The 17,115-nt window shown below is 36.1% G+C and overlaps 2 protein-coding genes across 3 annotated transcripts; one reads left to right on the top strand and one right to left on the bottom strand.

Annotated features, from left to right (window-relative positions):
• The first annotated feature begins 466 nt into the window (after nucleotides 1-466).
• Nucleotides 467-7,831, top strand: LOC145770524 (protein-lysine N-methyltransferase EEF2KMT-like). Of its 2 annotated transcripts, XM_082582199.1 has the most exons (9): nucleotides 467-673; nucleotides 1,130-1,195; nucleotides 1,974-2,054; nucleotides 2,891-3,001; nucleotides 3,406-3,486; nucleotides 4,748-4,952; nucleotides 5,301-5,375; nucleotides 6,021-6,161; nucleotides 7,168-7,820. In XM_082582199.1, exons 1-9 carry the CDS (start codon nucleotides 557-559, stop codon nucleotides 7,281-7,283), a joined length of 993 nt encoding a protein of 330 aa, XP_082438325.1. In that variant the 5' UTR covers nucleotides 467-556; the 3' UTR covers nucleotides 7,284-7,820. The 2 variants fall into 2 exon arrangements, with proteins under 2 accessions (XP_082438325.1, XP_082438332.1); XM_082582206.1 differs by lacking the exon at nucleotides 6,021-6,161 and having other exon boundaries at nucleotides 7,168-7,831.
• Nucleotides 7,832-7,837: 6 nt separating this feature from the next.
• LOC145770539 (microfibril-associated glycoprotein 4-like) lies at nucleotides 7,838-15,187 on the bottom strand. The gene is made up of 6 exons (XM_082582219.1): nucleotides 14,949-15,187; nucleotides 9,519-9,664; nucleotides 8,993-9,089; nucleotides 8,618-8,714; nucleotides 8,369-8,436; nucleotides 7,838-8,160 (listed from the first exon to the last, which is right to left on the bottom strand). Exons 1-6 carry the CDS (start codon nucleotides 15,169-15,171, stop codon nucleotides 7,853-7,855), a joined length of 939 nt encoding a protein of 312 aa, XP_082438345.1. The 5' UTR covers nucleotides 15,172-15,187; the 3' UTR covers nucleotides 7,838-7,852.
• Between the last annotated feature and the right edge of the window lie 1,928 nt (nucleotides 15,188-17,115).

Below are 17,115 nucleotides of genomic sequence, written 5' to 3'. Positions count from 1 at the left end.
AAAAAAATTGCATTTCAGCAATAAAAGTGCCCTTTTTGATAATCCTTCCCCCCCCCCAGTCAAAAATCGTTCCGGCGCCCCTGCTCCCAGTGCTCTGTCTTACTGTCTACTAAAGTGTCTAGTAGAGTTATATACCGTAGGGGTCATACTCATATTGTTCACTGGCTCCCCACTATGACTAGCGATTTTCTGCCTTACCACGGTATAGATTAATGCTGTAAACCAGGTAGAACGCTTAGTAAGTTAATAAGATCTTTAATGATTGATCGTGTTTCGTCAATTTAGACTGGTTTTGTGAACGAATTTTTCTCATTTTGGGCTAGTTTGTACAAGCAACAATATTGGGCTATTTTGGGCTGGTTTGAAATTGCTTTTGGGCTGGAAATTTTGAAAATATCTGGCAACCCTGATCTTACAAGTCCTTTCTAGTTAGTTATCTATGATATTAATTACAATTTCCCGGGCGTTTAGCCTCACAATGTTTAGAATTTTTTATTGAAAATTGCACTCCTGTTAGAAACTTCAGTATATCAGCAAATGCACCTGGGCAATTGGCATGTCTATCCATGCAAATGACAGCTTTTTAACTGTTCAATTTCTTGCTGGTGTGCCTATTCATTCTTTACAACTGCTTGGTGGTGATGTTACTGTTGATGAAGCTACTTTCTATCCTGTAAGTACACTGATTTTGATAAATTGTCCTTGCAAAATTCAACTTTTATTCAATTCGATTTATTTTTCTTTGTCAGAATGCCAAAGAAATGATATAATATTGTGAAAAAGAAATACAGTACGGTAACAAAAACAACAAAAGGAAAAAGTGGCAAAACCTTAATGGTTTAAGACGTGCATGAAAAGATCTAATATTGCGGTATATGCATCCATAAACATAGTTAAGCACGGCCATCAAACCTGATATACTTTAAAACAAGTAGATGAATTATTGTGAACGATGATGTGAACGATGATTGTGAACAATGAATTATTGTGAACAAACGATGAAAGAACAACTTTGCTTCATTGATAGAGTCTTGGTATAGTATTCTTCAGATTGTGTTTAATTGTTTCGAATCACAATACTTCTGCAAGGTAAGCTACATTTGTGCATTTTTTGTTTTATGGTTTCCAGATGCTTAAAAATGAAAAAAGACATGAGTTGGGCTCAGAACATTGTCAAAATAAGATTTTAGATGAGGTAAGGTAAGTCGTCTATAAAACAAAAAGTATACCGGTACCGGTATGTTGTACAATCGTACATAAAAATGTAAAGGCATTCAAATTTAAAACTTTTTTGTTTTTATTGGTGCTAGTATACCATACTTCATTGATGTGTAAATTGTGTAAAACTTAGGCCTGCTATGGCAAGTTTTGTTTTCAATATTTTTAACGTTATTTTCTATGTATATATAATGGTAATGGTGTACTATTTATTGTTGTTATTGTGCAGCCCATTTTTATTATTACTGTACCAACACTAGTGTTCAGTTATAATACACTTTTAGCACTCGGCATACGAGCAGTCACAGCCTAATTAATGCATTGGCTTACCAATATAGCTAAATAGTCTGATGATATAACTTTTGGTATTGTTTTTGTGTGTTATTTTAGCTGCCCTTACTGTTATTACATACCGGTAGTTGTTTACTTTTGCATTTGTATCACTGTTAATACCAAAGTCTGTTAACTTCAATATAACTATTTTTATTAGTTTGTTTACTGTATTATATATAATATGTATTATAATTGAAAGATGAATAAGCACTCTGCTTTGCAACATCTCATATGCTATTATTGTTATATATAGTTTTTTACCTACCAGCAACCTTTTTTTCATTGTAATATAAAAAAATGTGTAGCCTACAAGCTATTCTTACTGTTAGTGTATATATTTATGCTAAACTGTCGTAAAATTTGTTAAAGCTTTCACTTATGCTTGGCTAATGTATAACTGTATATATTTTCTATGTTGACAGACAATTTTCCATCCCATTGCTGCAAAGCATCCCCCACCAATAAATTATCAAAAGTGCTTTCTTAAAAGTCTTATTGATAAGGTACTAGTATTCACTGTGATAGTGCACTTGTTTTTAAAGGTTTTTATCCAAACCGCTCCTCAAAAACTTAATATTGTACTTGTCATTCTGTGAACTTGTACTCAGAAAGTGATGTTGCCAGAGAGTTAATTTCTATCTCAATTTGACATTATAAATCAAAACCTCACATTTTGGTGCAACCATTTTTGCAGATGCAAGATTGACATGTTCGCTTTGTTGTCGGGTGATTTTGGTGTTGTTCACTTTGTAATATTATACATACAGTAACAGTATATATGTGATCCCAAGCTGTCAGTTGCATTGCTACATGCGAAAGCTATTGACTGGAGTTATCATCACACATCTTACTTTCATCACACATTCTATTTGAATTGAAGCTGAAGATACTATTATTAAAGCAAATGCACGTGTTTAAGTTATTTACCAAATATATTCAAGTAGAGGGTGAGATTTTTGCAATTGATTTTCATCCCAAAATGTAAGGAGCACTTATACATGGGACATGGTTTTGTCGGTTGCTCTGGATGACTTGCTGCCTGCCTAATGCGCGCATGGAAGACCCTTTAAAACAAGGTTTAATAATAAAAGCAGAAAGCATCACGTAGGAAAAACAAACCAAAAACAAAATAAAGCCAAAGGCATTGCAATATTAACGTACGTCGGTTTTAAAACCCATTAATTTTTTTTTGCTATCATTGCTGTTATCACTGAACACCTCGACCTGTTTTTCTTCATTGGTGCTATCATCATTGTCATGATTCTTCCTATCTCTTGCCAGGAAAGAGACTTGGTTGAGTGTGCTTGAAGTTAGATTCAATTCAGATATTTTTGTTTAGGTTGAATCGAATGCTGAATCATGTTCTGAAAAACTGTACACTACATATGTCAATTTACTACAGGCACGACGTAACACGAATCAAGCTGTTTGTTTTAAAAGTTATTTTTTGGTACGTTGCAAACGTCTACACTTTGTTGAAGTTAACTTGTTGAGTTTTCTTTATTGTACCAACAAAAAATAAAACTAAGCAACAACATATTATATAATGTAACATTAATTTTGTTTTATCAAGGCACAATTTCTTTAAGCGGTTTATTGAAGCCCAAAATATTTGAGTTTTTTCATTGTAGTTATATTATGTGTTTAAAGAAATATTAGTAAATAAATAAAGATTATGCTACCGTAATGAATAAAGTAATAATGAATTAAGTAATATAAACTTTCATGTTAGCGCTCAGTTTTATATGTGTGTTGTGCAGAGTCCGAAATAAAGAGGATTTGCAGAATTTCCGAAAAGTATTAAAATACATACTTGTAAAAAAATGTTGCATATTAGTTATTCATTGTTTTTAGCCAAACTCATGTGAATTTGTGACTGTTCAAGAAAGTTTCTACACGATCTCTAGAGGAACAACTGGATTAGTGACTTGGAAGGTGCGAGTTCAGAATATTCTAAATATATATATGATATGAAAACTATACTACAAAAAGTGCTCAATGCTAAGCAAAAAAGCAGAGCGACTTAAATCAAATATAGTTATTACTAGAATAAGAATCTTCTATTTGAATAAGAACCTTCTGATGATCCGTGTAGGTGAAACAGGCTGTGAAGGATTCAGATAGTAATAACTATACTTGATCTAAATATATCCTAATTTTTCTGGCATAGTAGTCCCAGATTATTAGGCCCAGTTTGGTCTGGTCCGGAATTACTCAATGTATAGAAGTGACAGAGAACTGTTTCCCGCTTAACAAGCCCAGAATCGTCTCGTCCCGAGGTGACCTTAAGAAGCGGAGATTACTGTATTAAGTTTAATTTTGCTTATGCTCTGCTGTGAATGGTAAAATTTCATTATAAAAAAGTTAAATCATATTTATGTGTTGTAAAGACGTGCAGAATGGTCATCAAAGCAATGCTTTACTGGAGAAAATTTATGCGTTTGTAATCCTGCACGGTTCTTTGAAAGTTCAACTATAATGAAAAGTAGTTTGTTTGTACCAGCACAGTAAGAAAATAGTCAGTGTTTTTACATTTAATTTTAGTGGACGTGGGTTCGATTCCACGTCGAATCATGCTAAAGACTTGAGTGGTAACGGTTGCTTTGTTGTGGAATCAATGAATCAATTATAATGCCATATCACAAACACAATCATACAGTATTAGGAAATGCAATAGGAAGTCCCGAGAACCAGCTGGGCCATGGCCTCTCTAGACTTGCCTCATCAAGGCGTAACCGTTTGCTCACTGGTGTTGGACGCTATGGTGCAGACATGTTGCGCTGGGGCATGGCAGAGAGTGCTGCTTGTGAGTGTGGTGAAATGCAGACGGCAGCCCACATTACCAAGGATTGCCGGCTATACAGACCACCTCATGGTATGGAAGGCCTAGTTTCTATCGATGACGACACCAGACAGTGGGTAACCAACGGATGCCCTGACATATAGCGACAACACGAGAAAGAAGAAGGAAATGCAATAAATAATAAAATGGCTGAAAATTGCTCTTAAAGGATGTTGAAGTATGAAGTAAAACAAACCATACTTTTATCATTATTGTGTAATATTTTATTTAATGGAGCTAATGTGCTTCAATAATATTGCAATTTAATCAAAATATAAAATTTTAAAACTCCTGAAACCTTAAAATTTTATGTTCAGGTAAAATTGCAATAATTGTATTTTTTCAAATTCCTAGGGCGGTATGTTTTTGGCGGAATGGTGTTTATCTCATCCTCATGTTGTGGAACAACGTCACGTGATTGAGCTGGGCTGCGGTTCTGGAGTTGCTGGACTGGTCATCGCAAAATCTATCAACGTAAAATCTTACACTTTTACAGACGCCCATCCAGACGTATTGCAGCAGCTCGAAATTAATATTGGAATTAACAATCTGGATAAAGGTTCACCATGTTTTAATTTCGTATAAAAGTTTTTGTTATTAGGCTACAAACATTGCCAGCTAGATTATGCGTAGGCATTTCGTTTGCAAGGCCATGATAAAAACAACCCACCAGTCAAAAACACCCAAAAGAACAAACACGTCTGTAGACGTTGATTCGTTGAATCAATATTGTAAGAACAACTGATTTGCTGCTCAAAGCCACACGTCACACGACTTCCACAGCCATTTTGCTGAAAGAGCAACATTGTGCAATGGAACGCTTTACAGTAGCAAGTTCACTTTTTGCTTGTAAAATTTTCATTTTAACATTGGAAGACAAGACAAGTAATTTTCTTGCAAATCTCAGGCAGGTTTCACACCAAGCGTCTGGACTGGCGAGACGGTGGCGAAGGCTTTGAAACTGACGTCATACTGGCTGCAGGTGGGTTGATAACATCTGTTTGCGTTTCTAAGGGAGTTCTTCTTTATGTATGCTTCAGTCGATTCACACAATTTTAAAAACATGTTTTGGAATGCTTTGTAATTTAACGAACTGCCGCAGCAACCAAGAATATTTAACGTTGCATTCAATTTGATTTAAAAAAAAACACAGGAATTACCGTTCCAGGTTTCCCAAAGAAAGACGTTTGCTTTGTAATAAAAGTTTGATTAAAAATTTGTGTTGATGTACGAGCGTAATTTATCCAGTAGTTTAGTCATAATATTTGGACAACATTTGCATTTTAAACAGAAAAACGCAGCAAAAAGTTGCTTTATAAGTGTTTGTAAACTTCTCATGACGCCTTCCTCCTGCATCGTTTTGAAATGCTAAAAAGTTGTTCAACTGTTTTATTCGCATCAGCAACGCACGGGTACAAAGGATTGACACGGCGAGAAGAGCACAAACAAACATAGCCAGGACGAAGACTTTAAGAAACCGGGCTGCCTAATTTAACCTTGATGTACCTCACGGATAATACTTTTAGTTGTGGTTGGTGCTAAATAAACCTTAAAGCATTGCTTGAGGCAGCGATAACTGGAGACCATGGCAATCCAGAACCACCCTGAGAAGTTTTGTATTTCACAGATGTTGTGTTTGATCCAGACTTAATACCGCCACTGGTGGATACTCTTTTCAATTTACTATGGTCCCGGGATGGCGTGGTTGCGTATATAGCATTAATTGTCCGGAACGCGAAAACGTATCAATGCTTTGTTTCTGAGTTGGGTAAGATATTGATAAATAGCACTGCGACCACTTTAAATGATTGTAGCTGGCGTTTTACTCACATTTACCGATCTCACTTCGGAAATCTTTTTGATCTCTTTTGAACCAAGTTTTGTGTTATTTTAGCAAGTAATGGTTGAATGATGGAACAGGATGATTGTTAAAGTTTCATTAACAATAACAGTTTTAAGTTTATGTCAATTTTCATAATTTTTGTTTGAGTTGTGCTAAATTTTTGTGTTTTTAAACTTTCAACTTGATGGTCTTTGTGTAGGCTATATTTTTACGCCTTATTTTTAATGACGTAGTAATAGCAGCTAAAAGGCTATATGATCACGTTAAACAGTTATTTAAAATAAAGCGCAATTATTTTGCAAGGTAGGTTCAAAATGGAATCATTCTTGGTAGGCCTATGCCGGACTAATTGTTTGGCTTTGTTTCTTTATTCACCAAAGCGTTGTAAAATAGCGATAAAACAAGTAGACTGCACAATTTCATGCTTTTTCGAATGATATAGACCAGGGCTACTCAACTAATGTTAGCAACGGTTCCACAAGTTGAATATTTTTGCGGTCCGGTGAATATTTCATATGCAACCACGAAAATTAAACAACCAGTAGCCTACGAGCACCGAAACACTTTTCAGGTAGTATGTAACACAACTTGGATTTTTGTCTGACACAAACAAAGAAATAAAAAAGGAAAAAATGTATTGTGTTTCTTTGTAGTGTAGTTGTGTGGATCGCACATCAGAGAAGACGGCAAAGCGTTAGAGGGTCTGGGGACGAAGCCCCCAGCTCCTTGAATAACCACAAAAAATTACTTTTCTCTAATGGAAATCTGTTTAAAGAGGCCCTAAAATGTGGCAATGAGGTTATTCTTCCAGAAGTCCGAGGTCCACTTTCAACACCGAAAAGGTCCGGATTCGGACCACGGTCCGCCAGTTGAGTAGCCCTGATATAGGGCATAGACTAACAAAAAATGTAAAAACCCTGTTTATTTCTAGATGTCAAAAATTTAACTTGGAAAGAAGAAAACGTCGATCAAGTGAAAAGACTTTTCTTTTACGAGCGGAGCTCGGACATAGGCCTGCGTTTGATAAAAGTGTCTGCGAAGAGATAACATAATGCTGAATGCATCTTATTCTAACAGTATATCTCAGGACCAAAGTCAATAAAGCTGGTGGCGTTAGCCCACATATCAATCAATCAAGTGTATTTTAGAGTAACCTCACTTCGATGCAATGTGCAGAAAATACATTACTTTCAGTCATTTTGAAACAACATTGTGGGACCGATAACTGTCTTAACCGATATGTTTTGAACCTTTTGAAGGGAAAACGATAAATTTTTTATTCCCGATGAGCCATTGGTGATGTTGTTTGAGGTTACTGTACAAAAATAAAGTAGTGACGTGGCCAGAAGCGTTTGTTTCCGTTCGAATCGAGGTAAGCTGACAGTAAAGAAAGGTTTGGCATTGTGTCAACCGTGTGCAACTTTTCTATTCAACCTTGATCTAACGTTTGTTGGTTATTTGAAACATTACCTCGCCAACAACAACGGTCGTAAAACGAAAAGTCTGATTCATATGCAGTGACATCATGCGAAATGTCAATGTGATTTGTTATCGGGCGTTTTCCTTATTTCCTAGCAGACCCATGTTGTGTCGACCAGTCCTTGTGGCTTAGTTGGTCACCAATACCTTCTTCCTAGTACGCTGTACCCATGCAGCCATCTCCCTGTGTGTGCTATGTCAGTGGGTCGAATTTTCATGGTAACTTTCATGAGAGAGTAATGCTTAGCTTTCCACTGCTTCCAACTGATGCCTTTTGGATCGCATTGGCCTCCGTTGAAGTAAAACCCGTTCAGATTGGCATGGTGACAACCAACATACCACCACCCTCCATGGAATAGTTTCGCACAGTGTCCAGCCAACGTGGCGTCGTTGTCACGATCTTTCGTGGAAAATGGGTGATTGTTGTGATACGCCAAGGCGTCTCCTGCGATGGACCGATAGCTACTTGTAAATAATTCTCCATTGATTACGTTTTGCAAGTGAATCTATTTTAAAATGACTCTAGATGAAACTTAGCTGTTGAATTACCTGAGTTCAGAAGTACAGTATTTGAAAGGTATTTCAACTTCCAAGATACTACCTATTTCAAAACCGATGTTATTTAGAATTCTTTCAAACATATTGTTGCTTACCTGCATTTCCAGTGTATCCGGACACTCGTAGCTTATAATTTACACTCTTGCCCAAAACGGAAAAGGTGCTGAAAAAAGATAGTAATACCTGGAGTAAAGTTTCTCAGAAATTTACTAATAGCGTGAGTACTTTAAGTCTAGGCTACTATTAGTATTGAAGTGTTCTGTTTTGGTGTCGTATTTGTTTCAGCCTAAGTGTATTTGTATCAGCCTACTAACAAACTCAAATATGTCATTCGGTTGTCTTACTGATAGTCAGCGTAAGCTTTGTGTCCTTTCCAGTCTTCCAATTCTACTCGAAGTTCATGTGCCATTGATGACGTGATGCGATGTATGTTGTCTAATCCTGAAGCATAAAAAATATTTTTATTAATAAAACACAACACGTCTTAGATACGACCCTGTTTGAAACAAATCATTCAGGCGTCAACGAATTCTGGAAGACAATTTTCAAGACTATAGTGAAAACAGAACTTTTCAGATGAAAAACGCACGTTTTTTCTCTTTAGCTATAGCCGAATTAAACACTCAACCGAATCCTTTGCGACCCAACAGCATTTAACTTGCTGATTGCATGAAAGTTGTTTGCGATAGGTTGAAAAAAGATTGCAATGTATTACGTACCTAGCCAAAAGTCGCCTTTTAAATCTCCAAAACCCTTTTCGTAGGTGTTCCAGTCTTTATAAAAATCTATTACATTTGATACACGACGCTGGATTACCTTGAAATTCGAAAAGTGATTTTAAAAGGTTTGTTTTCTCTTGAATACATAGTGAATTATATGGTGTAGCCTGTGGTAGGATGCGTTGTTGGTCAAGCAACATTTATATCTTTATAGTTCTGGATTCTTACCGCCAAATAATTTATGTTCTCGATTTTTGTAAAGCAGGGCCTGGAGTTGATAGTGATACGAGAGCTTGTTTTAGTGACGTATTTTGAATCCTGTTGAATTAGGCAACAACTGGCTTTATAGGATTGATTGGTCTTTTAATTGTATGTTTGTTTTTATAACTTGGTCAACCTACTGTAGGCTACTGATATCGATCCATGCGCCTACTAGCCTACTGATGGTAGTCATTTATTCAGTTTTCAATCTTTGAGTTCTGCACATGGGTTAGGTTATAGTTTTCTGTTAAAAATACTGACTTACCAACCAATGGATGTCGTGGCCCTTCGAAAATTCACAGAATACTCTTATTAGCCTTCCAGCAATAAAAATATCGTATACTCCATCGTGGACATTTCCATGATAAAACAACTCATCGCAACTTGCATAAATACTTCCACTTGAAAATGCTGTTTTAAAAAATTCAAAACTCATTTTACACAAACGCTCCCTCAAAAGAACAATAGGTTGATGAAAGTTTGTTTTACGTTGGAAAAAATGCTAATCTACGAGATATACTCTACTGCAGTGATACAAACAGAAAACGCTACGACTGATGTCAGCTTGATAGACATCACTCAATTATACAACTCTAGTTTTAAAATTAGTGGTAGCCTATCAGTTCATTCTTATGAATAAGCCAGCCAAGAATTCCTCAAGCTTTTGGCAAAGCAAAAGCTAAATTTACAGTAGGCCTATATCTTGAAAAGGAAGTTTCTAGATTAGATGAATGTTCATAGAAACACCAAAACTATAAAATAAAGCTTCAACACAAAAACAGCTTCGGTGAGAAGTGCAGCCTACATTTTGTTATCCACTTTTTAGAAAGCAGGTCACCAGAAAGACGTTTTGAAGACGAGATATAATTTGGCAATAGATTTTAAACTTTCAAGGTTATTTCTTTTGTTGCTCGAGCTACGGCAACATTTTTACAGTAGGGACGAAAAGAAAGATATTAAAGTTAGCCAGGAAACGTGGCTAATGGCATAAATATTATTACATCCATGGCCACCTAAAGATATGGCCTGATTTGTCACATTTTGCAGAAATTTCCAGGTTTTTCTAACTTTTGGCGAACGTTTAAATAAAATTTTCTAAAAATTATATTTTTACGCTTTCTTTATTCTTTTCCCCAGATGACACAATAGGTTTTAACATCCTCACATGTTGAAAAACAAAGAAAATTTGATTTTGTAAATTTTAGTCAGACTGTTAATTTTCAATAACAGTCTGATTTTGCGTTTTTCAACTTAGTTTTTCTCATTTGCTACTGCTTCCCCAAGGCAACAAAAAAGTTTTTTGTCATTAGGAAACCGCAAGAAGTAACAACATCTCAAAAAATGTCAGTCAAGCACTAGCAGTAGCTGTAGCCTAATCAAAATCTGCAAAATGTGACAAATCAGGCCGCATCTCCAGGTGGCCATGTTACATCCTTCACAATCTCTGAAGTTTTCTATGTTTATCCACGAGATTCTTTGTATTTTTTTCAATAGTCCACGTGAAGTCGCAATGTAACCTTTATCAATTTATCTAAGCATAATTTCTACAAATGTTTGAATTTTTGTTATACAAAAACTTTTGCGATAAACCTAGGTTTGGGTGTCATGCTCATAATCATAGGCTATGTAGCCTATAACGTTACACAACGAAGCAATACGGACAATCGGACATAGGCTACAACAAAAAACAAATGTCAATTTAATGCACCCTTCTACTGGTAGGCTAGGCCACCTACTGTAGCAAGATTAGCAAAGAAAACCTTCCATAAAATCTTATCTCCGCGTATTGATTTCAAGACTTGGTACATTTTAAGATGGTTTTGCCAAACGCCAGTAATAGGATTTTTTCGTGAAAAGTTTTCTTTGTCTAGCTTTCTCCTCTTCCTGATGAGCATATCACATCAAAATACGTTTTCTTAGCGACTATCAACATTCTCGATAACTCACCAAAACCAATCAACATAGCAATATTGTCTTGTAATCTCGTTTATAACCTACAAATTTTGAAAATAATATTAAGTTCGATTTTTTTTCGAAAGCGTTGCGACAAACTATTTCTGTCTCAAACACGTTTTAGTAGTCGCGTTTTGTCGTTCCTACCTTTTTCTAGACCTCTGATATGTTGGCACGTATTGTTTTTGTTACATGGTCAGAAATGAAAGCAAAACTCAACTGAAGTAGCCTAAATTGATCAGCCAAATTTAAAACAATGCATGATAAGCCAAGCGACTCGACTTTCTCGCTCTTGATTGATTGCTTCAATTCTTAATACACTACGAGAGGTAATAGGCTAACGTACTTTGCTGTCCTTACGACACTGCTGCTTTCGGATAGGTCCAAAATATGCAACAAGTAGCTGCGCTACTGAGCAGCCGGTCTTTATTTTCATTATTCCGGACTTTCAGGCTTTTTATTTGTTGGATAAAATTATGTAGTTTGCTGTCTGTTTCTCAGCACCGCAATCTTAGAAGAGGAAGATTCCACTTCTTATTGACGCACAAAAAAGCTCTAAGCGGGGCAAAGATCTTTGAAAAGCACCAGAGCTAGTCTTAGTGGAAGCAGACATGTCAGTTAGAGAGATGTCGACGTGGTCGGTACAGGGCCTCCGAGAGAAGTCAGCACTGGTCGGGAAACAATACGAAAAATGGGCCCCATAATATTTTTTAGCAAATACAGTATACAACTAATTTGTATCCTGCGTTGCATGTTCGTGTTAAGCTGAAATTAGCCTACTTTCCTCAGCATGAAAAGAACTTCGTTCAATGTAAAAATCATCAATAATCACTAGATTACACTGGCAGCAAAAATGCCATTGAGGCAAACTATTTTGTCTAGAAAGCTTTGTAAACACACAATAGGCCTACAGGCAACGAAAATAAGTTAGTTCAACCAAGCATTTAATTCAGGAGTGTCCAAACTTTTTCCCACGCGAGCCAGATTTGATAATAAGTGTTCGGCTATTCGCGGGCCAACAGCCACAATAATTTTTTTGAAAACTGCAAGTTGAATTTATATGATTTTTGTGTGTCTGCAGGCCAAAAATAACACATTGTACAACAACAGGCGGGGGCCATACAAAAACGTCTCGTGAGCCGAAGTTGGCCCGCGGGCCGGACTTTACACATCCCTGATTTAATTGAACCCTTTCTAGACTTTTTGCAATGCAAAGTTACGGATCACAGCATCAAATGATAAAATTTTGCGACATCTGAATTGATGCACAACATGTATAGTTAGGCTTTTCAACCGGTTTTGAGTCATTGGCCTACTGGAGCGCAAACAATTTTTTACAAGTTTCAGTAATTGCTAAAACCACGTTCTCAAAGCGCAACCGTTGGAGGTAGGCTAGCTACCGGAACACAAAAAAAAATCATAACAAAACTACTTGGAAAAACCATGCGAAATATGGTGCGGTTCATTCTGGTTTGCAGCTGAAGTTTGCTGTGTGGCTTTCTGTCAAAAGTACCAACTCATCCAAAATGTCTTGAAAAATGTCATTGTTGTAGGTATAGCCTACAAATGGTTTAAATTTGTCCCACATGCCCGCAACTGCACAACAGACATACGATGAAATTTTCATGGAACTTTAAACTCATCGACGATATGTTTGAGTTTGTCGATAGCCTACATTTGTCAATTCCTACAACTATCGAATCCTTTGCAATGTATGGTAGAATAATTTCCTTCGAATGATTCAGCTAGTTAAGTGGAGTTATAAAAGCGTTCTGTCCTCAGGAAAAGAAAATCATTTTCTTGTAAATTTAGTATAATTGCTACTGCAACTTTAGCTTGCGAGTAGTAGCTTACTCTTCTCAGCTTTCTCTTACTTAGATTACATCTTCCTTTAATTTCATTAAATTCATCAGTGAATCTTGTTTAGTACCGTAATCCACATAATGCAAAGCAGTCACAAATTTAAAACTGCTAGTTGTAGGCTACTTTAGCATTGACTCAGCTTCCGATCAAGCTCTTGGTTCCAACTTGATACATTTAAGAAACGTCTTTAGCTTCAATTGCAAAAGGGTAATGTAAAGCATTGGGTTTGACTGCACCACGCCTTGATTACCCTCTCGAAGTCAATTTTCTTTGCAAGATGAAAAGACAGCTTTTTTAGATTTTTTAGAATTTTTCCTCTGACTGGGCTATAACTGTAAAGATGCCACAAGCTTACAAATAATCAATTACTCCAAAAATAATAAGACATTTAAACAACGCTGTCTGTAGTGTAGGCAACATTATGAATTCCAACTAGATTTAGCCTAAGCAACAACATCCATAAACAAAAAACTCAAATATAGAAAAAACTCTACCTTCCAAAATCACATCATGAGAAGCATGACCACCAAAAGGCTACTTGACCACACGAAAACAGAAGATCTTTTAACTATGACAAAATTACATCCAATTGCAGCAATAATAAAATCAAAAGTTTTAAAACTGTTCTGCCACACTAAAAGATCACAATTCGGAATCAGCAAAGTTTGCACAGAAGGCAAAGTAGAAGAAACAAGAAAACGTGGCAGACAATCAAAACGATGGCAAGACAATATCCAATTATGGACCGGACTCAACTTGGCGACACTGGGCGAGCTGGCTCAAAATCGCCACTCTTGGAAGCAAATAATTCATGTTGATGCGCAATCTGCTGCAGGCGGAGATGATGACTGATGATGATGATTACCCATAAACAAAAATATACAGGATTTACTTTCTTAAATCGTGCTTGGACTGATACCTTTAACTTTCCCAGATAACTTATGTTGAATACAACTTCTTATGCCTGGCCAACGCAGATTATGAAGTCAAGGTTCAGATGTCAAGCAAAAATAGTTCCCGCTTAGCTAAAATAGCACCAGTTTTCAAGTTGAAACTATCAATACAATCGAAACCGCTCAGTGATACAGAAATCATTTCAGCTTCAGATTTTACGTCTTGAAGCTGTTCAACATTGCCTACCTTAACACGAAAATGATTTGTTCTTGATGAGAAGCATCGAGACTCTCGAGAGTGACATTTACAATGATTGAGAAATACTTGGAACTACGCACTTCATTTAAGAATTTGTTGATTATTTAGTTGGTACATTTTTACTTTAGTACTAAAAATGGGCCCCCTCAAAAGTGCAAAAATAAAAAACTACTCGTTTTTCCTTTACAATGTTTTGCTAGGGGGGAAACTGGCCCGAATTCCCCCCCTCTCGGAGCCACTGGGTCGGTATAGAAAGGTTTATAGTGTTTAATCTCCATCCTGATTTCTAACAATAAGCTAGTTTTTCCAGTTAGATAAACAGATGATTTTCACCATCAGCCAAAGAGATGTTATTTGTTAGCTTCAATGAGGAATAATTGAGGGAATGGAATGAACACGTGTCTGTAGAAAGCTCCTAACACTGCCAAATACGGTTAACAGTAAGCCTACCAGACAAAACCTTTTTTAAACCACCGCATCTTGCATGATCAGTGGGCTATCCTATATCACTACTGATGGCATGCTTGCAAGTAGACAAAATTTTCAACTCAAATTCATCATTCAAATAACTATTGTACAACGACGCAGCTCTTAAAGATCATTGTCCACTCAAAAATTGCTTGCATTCATTGCACTTGTAGGTAGCCTATCGTAAGATCTAATTGCACCAAAACTTTGTAGTTTAATGATTGGCTAAAGTGTGCAGTGAACGAATCAAATATCCTACCTGCCAAACAGAAAGTCCCAACATCCAAGAGCAGGTGTTCTATTCTGGCAAGAGCAAGTCTGTCAGCATTTATATTAAAGTTCAATAGATTCACCTTTTCTTCCACTCTAAGTGCTCTGTCATGTTCTGCGGCATCACATGATACCGAAACATGATTTAACATATAAACTGGTTTTGCCATGGTAAAAATAACAAACATTGTTTCTAATGCACGAAGCCACATAGTCTATTTGTTTTTGAAAACAATGCATTCTAAATCAAGATTCGAAACAAAACAATTATAAAACTTCAATAAGTTTAACCATGAGAAAATACACAGAGACGGACTACACTAGAAAACGAAAATAAAATATTGGTCCACAGTATCTTAATGCAATAAGTAGCATAGTATTTAGTTTCCTGTACTTCTGGTGCTAAATAAATATTTTTCTACGCAGATAAACTTGTTTGTTTTTTTAATCAAAAAGTTGAGTCAACGTTATATAGACTTTGAATCAACGTGACTAGTTATTTCTCGGTTGAGAAGAAGCGATCTTCCTGGCATCAGCACTACCTGACTACTCACGCAGCGAGCATTGTGGTTCGCTAACCATGCCGGTGTAGCCTTCATACTAGCTATCAAGACTTTTCCAAAAACATGTGTTTCTTGGCAGTCGAGTGAAGCAAGAATTGGCAGCGATAGACACGTGTTTCCCGTCTTCAATTGGTTGTTGATAGGTTACAACAATCACAACGATGTTCACTTCAAACCTACCAAGCTTAAAAATTAATTATTGCTTCAAAATCTTAAAAGTTTAAACCCAAAAAGTAGTGTATTTCTGTGGCTTACTGTAAGTAATTCTTAACTTTTCACACAATTATAAGATCACTATTTTTTTATTCCATTACATCGATTGTTCAGGACATGAGCTGTCTGCTAATACTTGCTGTTGAAATGAATTGCAAATCTTTCTTTCCTTGTTGTGATTAAAATCCTATCACAAATCCAGCTGCTCAGTATGCGTTGTGTCACTCAACGCTGTTTACATACAATTAAATGAAACTAATTGTGCACACCGTTGATGATGACATGTTGACGACTTTGTTGAGATCTAGAGAAATGAGGGGACTTTCAGCACGCTCATGAAATTTTAAACAATAGTTTATACATAAATCCATTTAACCAATAATTACTATAACTATTTGATAAGGTTATTTAAAACAAAATATTTTATCAAAAAAAATGGACAAGAAAAGTTTTCAATTTTTTTTTACTTAGAAACGAAATGTAATTAAACAACGACTTTTGTGCCGAAACAAAATATTTCGAAATACTGTTGGGCTCGTTATCATGTAAGATTTAGGGCACTTGGTCACGTGCCCTCACCCTCCTCCCAAAAAAACGACAAAACAAGCTCATTTGTTTTCATTTTTGCAAAAAAAATGATACTGTGATTATATTTTAAGATTATGTCAGCCTAAGAGGTAGGTAGGTAACTGAAGACCATTTAAAATAAAAGACTTCAATTTAGTCCTAAAGATTTGAATCCAATTCTGTTTTCATTTTAGGAGTCACACGTTTACGGTACTACCCAAAGTTCTATGATATACAATCTTGAACGATACCAGGCTACAGTAGCAACACCAATGAGTTTCTGTTTGCACCTGCAGACACTCACGTTGCTGAACATCACATGCTATTTCAAATCGACTAGCATACACTACTGAGACAAGGCAACATAAAGCTTTTTACATAGTTGCTATTTATTATATTTTCAATTTTGCATAAAATACATTTATAATATGTTTCTCGGCAGCCGATTTGTAGCAAGAATTGACAGCGATAGACACCGTGTTTCGCCCATGAGGCTGGGCTCGTCAGTATCGCACCACTAATTCTGCCACAATGATTCTTTCTTATATAAATCATAAACAAAATATTTTGTTTTTTTAATGAGAAATTTTACAGTAGCCTACGTAACTTATGACGTAGCGTCCGAGACTAATGTAAAGAAAATCATGAATAAAATTCTTTGTAAATTTTCGATTAGACCAATGATAATAATCGCAGTAAGTTAGCAATATTTAATCATCAACTGATAGTTATTAGAGGAAAGCACACTTAATTGAGTGCTAGTAAGATCCGAAGCAATATGTTGATAGATATCATGAATCTTACCGACATTCA

This window comes from Aplidium turbinatum, chromosome 1 (genome assembly GCF_918807975.1).
Source record: "Aplidium turbinatum chromosome 1, kaAplTurb1.1, whole genome shotgun sequence".
Taxonomy (NCBI): Eukaryota; Metazoa; Chordata; class Ascidiacea; order Aplousobranchia; family Polyclinidae; genus Aplidium; species Aplidium turbinatum.
The sequence above is the reverse complement of the archived record's forward strand: the minus strand, read 5'-3'. Positions and strand labels throughout refer to the sequence as shown.